The sequence below is a fragment of the Megascapheus bottae genome, chromosome X, assembly GCF_031878675.1.
Source record: "Megascapheus bottae isolate mThoBot1 chromosome X, mThoBot2.hap1, whole genome shotgun sequence".
NCBI classification, from domain to species: Eukaryota; Metazoa; Chordata; class Mammalia; order Rodentia; family Geomyidae; genus Megascapheus; species Megascapheus bottae.
The window spans coordinates 92,730,354-92,734,297 of record NC_143547.1 but is presented as its reverse complement, the minus strand read 5'-3'; the positions used below and the strand labels follow the sequence as shown (position 1 = coordinate 92,734,297).

The following is a 3,944-nucleotide window of genomic DNA, read 5'->3' as shown; positions in this document are numbered from 1 at the left end:
ACCAGACAATCAAAGAAACAATGACTAGGGGGTATTGTAGGAGATGGAGAAAGAATACCACCCTTTTTATAGATGCAGTGAAGTTATTTACATGGTAAAATTCATTCAAGCAAGTACAAAGACTGTCAACTGACAATCAATGCCAGGCTTTGTTCAGCTACACTGAGGCAAAAGGGTTGAATATGCTTGGAGTGCTGAGTCAGTCACAGAAGACACTAACATAAATATCAGAATATAATCTTGAGTGAGGGTCAGGAATTGAGAAGCTTGTGGTAGGGGCTGTTCACCTCTCAATCCCAGGCTTGAATGAGCCCGATGGTTAACTAACGTGGAGAAATTCCAACACCACCCACCTTTAGTGTTTCTTTATTCTGTTTTTGTTTCCAGAGTGTCTTCCAATTTGTCCAGTGACTCGAAGATCCTTTCATATCCTGGAAAGACAAAAATTCCTCAATGGTTCTCAAAAATGAAGAGAAGTAGAGATGTGGCTAAAGAGCTAGAGTACCAGCCCTGACTGAAGAAACAAAGCAACTGTGCATTATCCAGAATTTAAGCTCCAGTACTGGCACCAAAAAAATAATGAAGAATCATAAATCAGTCTTGGTGTACACCTGTCTTAGCAACTATACATCATAGCACAGAATGTTAAATATTGTGTGTGCATGTCAATTACAATAAGTCATAAGTAAATTCTTATAAATAATGGTCAAGTAAGATTAGCATGGAAAGAAGAAGGGTCACTGGGATACTTTACGACCAGTAAAGAGATACTTTCATAAATCAGGTATTGCAGTTGCAAGTACTCAACATGATAAAATGACATTCAGTCACGGTTTTTATCATTAGACATTGTCCCCCTACTTACTCTCTTTCAACACCTTAATTTCCTTCTGGAGCTCACATTCCATCTCAGCATAGACTTCCTCAGACATTTCTGGAAACAAACTAGCTACTCCAGGAGGTGGAGGCATTGCTTCAGCTTTGGAGTCACTGTTAGGGAGGTAGTCACTCATATCTTCATCATCAACAGTGTGACCGTCAGGTGTGACAAGCAGCTCAGCTCCACAGCTAGCAGCCCAATCTTTACACACATCCAGTGGGCTTGGAGATGCACTGTCTCCTGCTACCTGCATAACCTTTGACGGAACACATTTTGACAAGGAGCCTTCACATGAACCCTGAGCTTCCTCCATAATCTGCAAGTGGGAGTTTTGGCTGACAGCAGCATCTGCAAACCAAATTGAAAGGATAAGCTGTGTGGTGGGAGAGGTTCTTCATTTCCTCATGCTACATGGATATCTGGGTGCTTCTTACATGTTAAAGTAATTTAGTTCAGAACGGGGGTGTTTGCCAGAGACAAATAAAGCTTGATAAGACCCCAGAACTCCCCATACACATAGAAACAAACCAGGTTATAGATGATTCTTTTCATGTTTCCCTTCTATGTCATATTAAGGTACTATTTTTTGTGTCAGTTGTGAGGCTTGAACTCAGGACGTGGATGCTATCCCTGAGCTTTTTTTGCTCAAGGCTACTATACTACCACTTTGAGCTACAGCTTCACTACTACTTTTTAAGTGGTTAATTCATAAGCGTTTCAGAGGGACTTTTCTACCTGGGCTGGCTTCAAACTGTGATACTTAGATCTTAGCCTTCTGAGTAGGTAGGAATTCAGGTGGAGCCTGGCTAGTAGAGTGCTTTTTGCTCCAAGTATGGCACCATTATGTCATTTAGACCTATATGAACAGGGTTAGAACCTGGGGATTAGCAGGGTGTGAGAAAGGAAGAAATTACTGGCTGTCCTTATTCGGTTTACATAGTCATGGGAGATGATCACACTATAATGGCAAACTGACATGTATAACTGGATTCATGCTGGTGAAAAGTAAGCTGGGTTGTGAAAGTGAGCAGTAGAATGAATGTACAAAGCTGCCGTGTAGTGCTGGACCATGTAGGAATGTGTCCTCAAAGCAGAAAACAAGGAGACAGATCTGGTGTGGACACAGTGATGGAAAATGCTTGCATGTGGTGAGGACAAGAGCAGCAGTTAAGAGTGGGAAGACCTTGGTACCACATACATAGAAAAAACAGGAAGTGGTGCTCAGTGGTAGAGCACTGGCCTTGAGAAAGCCCAAGGACAGGGCTCAAGCCCTGAGTTCAAGCCCCAGGACTGGCAAAAAAAAGTTTCTACTACTGAGCTATGTCAGATTATTTGGGCCAGGAGTTTGGCCTAGTGGTAGAGTGCTTGCCTAGCATGCACGAAGACCCGGGTTTGATTCCTCGGTACCACATACATAGAAAAAAGCTGGAAGTGGTGCTGAGGCTCAAGTGGTAGAGCACTAGCCTTGAGAAAAGCCCACGGACAGTGCTCAGGCCCTGAACTCAAGCCCCACAACTGGCAAAATAAAAAGAGTGGGAAGAAGAAGAATAAAAGAAGGATAAAGGTTACTTGAGGAATTAGTGTGGATTGCATGGTAGGTCCAGTAGATGCCCAGCCTATGGACCACAGTGAGGATGAGGATGTAGTTGAGGTTGATGACTTGTTGAGGCCATCATTCTGACAGCAAAGTGAGAGACTAGTGGGACATGGGCAGGAAGTGAAATCAGTTTTTTTAGAAAAGGACACTTCCAGCTAACTGGTGATATGTTTATGCCACAGTGGGCAGAAAATGGGGGAAAGTATGTGATTCAGGAATTCTTAAAATTAGGATAGAGGAGAAGAGAAATGAAAGGCAGAAAAGTCTGATACATACATTTCTCAATAAGAATAAATAGGAGAATGGAAATCCAAGAAAGTTGCCACTGAGTAAGAAGTGGACAACTGAGCCAGAGACTGCTGAGAAATGAATGGCAATGCCAAGTCAAACTGTGGGCCTTCTCTACAACAGAGTGTGTGAAAAAAGAGACAGGATAAGGGATCCCTTGTATTTTACCAGGAAGGAGAAATGACGATGGAAGATGGTGGACAATGAGGAATGAGATTGTACTGGCAGCTAGTGTGAAAGCTGCTCCTGGTCCATCTGAAGGAACCTGTTTAGGCTAACAGTAACTCACAACACTTTCATCATTTCAGAGAATTTTCCTTCCCTTGTACACAATCAGGAGTCTGCTGACATACCAAATACATGATTACCTTCTCTCTTTTTCTCTGATGAGATGTCAAGATTGGATTCTTCCCCTTCTGTTGCTTTCTTCTTAGATGTCAGGACCTCATACTGCCTCTTCTTAGGGGGCGGTGCAGGATCCATGACCTCTTCATCTGAGTTTACTTCTCTTTTAAGGTTTTTTGAATTCTCACCTGAATCATCAGCCATCATTTTCTGGGAAAGAGCAATGACCATTCTCTAGTCATAACAAAATTCAACCATCATAGAACTGGCAATTGAGGGGCCAGGAGCATAACCTAGTAGTAGAGTGCTCACCTAGCATGCACAAAGCCCTGGGTTCAATTCCTTGTTACTACATACTCAGAAAAAGCTGGAAATGGTTCTGTGGCTCAAGTGGCAGAGCACTAGCTTTGAGCAAAATTTTTCCAAGGACAGTCCCCAGGCCCTCAGGCCAAGCCCCAAGACTGATACAATAATAAAGGAAATTAGGATCTGAAAATTAATAATATTAAGAATGAAAAGGGAGATATATATGGAATCAAAGAGGTATAAATAAGGAAAAAAGGGTCTTAGGAAAACAGGATTTCTTGCAGTATAAAAGTGGCCTAACAGGTGGTGCAACAGTAACTTCTGTCTGTAATCCTTGCTACTCAGGCAGCTGATATATGAAAGTGGAAGTTCAAAGTCATCCCACAAAGCAAATCTGAGAGATTCTTTTTTTATTCACTAATTAACCAAATAAAACCTAGAAATGGAAATGTGGTTCTCAAGTAGTAGTGCACAAGCAGGGAGTATAAAAAGCTCAACTAGAGACCGAGGCCCAAAATTCAATACGTA

The 3,944-nt window shown here is 42.1% G+C and overlaps 1 protein-coding gene across 1 annotated transcript; it reads right to left on the bottom strand.

The window, feature by feature from the left end:
- Positions 1-353: 353 nt before the first annotated feature.
- On the bottom strand, positions 354-3,299 carry LOC150041579 (integrator complex subunit 6-like). The gene is made up of 3 exons (XM_090326240.1): positions 3,119-3,299; positions 866-1,228; positions 354-431 (listed from the first exon to the last, which is right to left on the bottom strand). The coding sequence occupies exons 1-3, from the start codon at positions 3,246-3,248 to the stop codon at positions 367-369; spliced, it is 558 nt and encodes a 185-aa protein (XP_090182366.1). The 5' UTR covers positions 3,249-3,299; the 3' UTR covers positions 354-366.
- Positions 3,300-3,944: the final 645 nt, after the last annotated feature.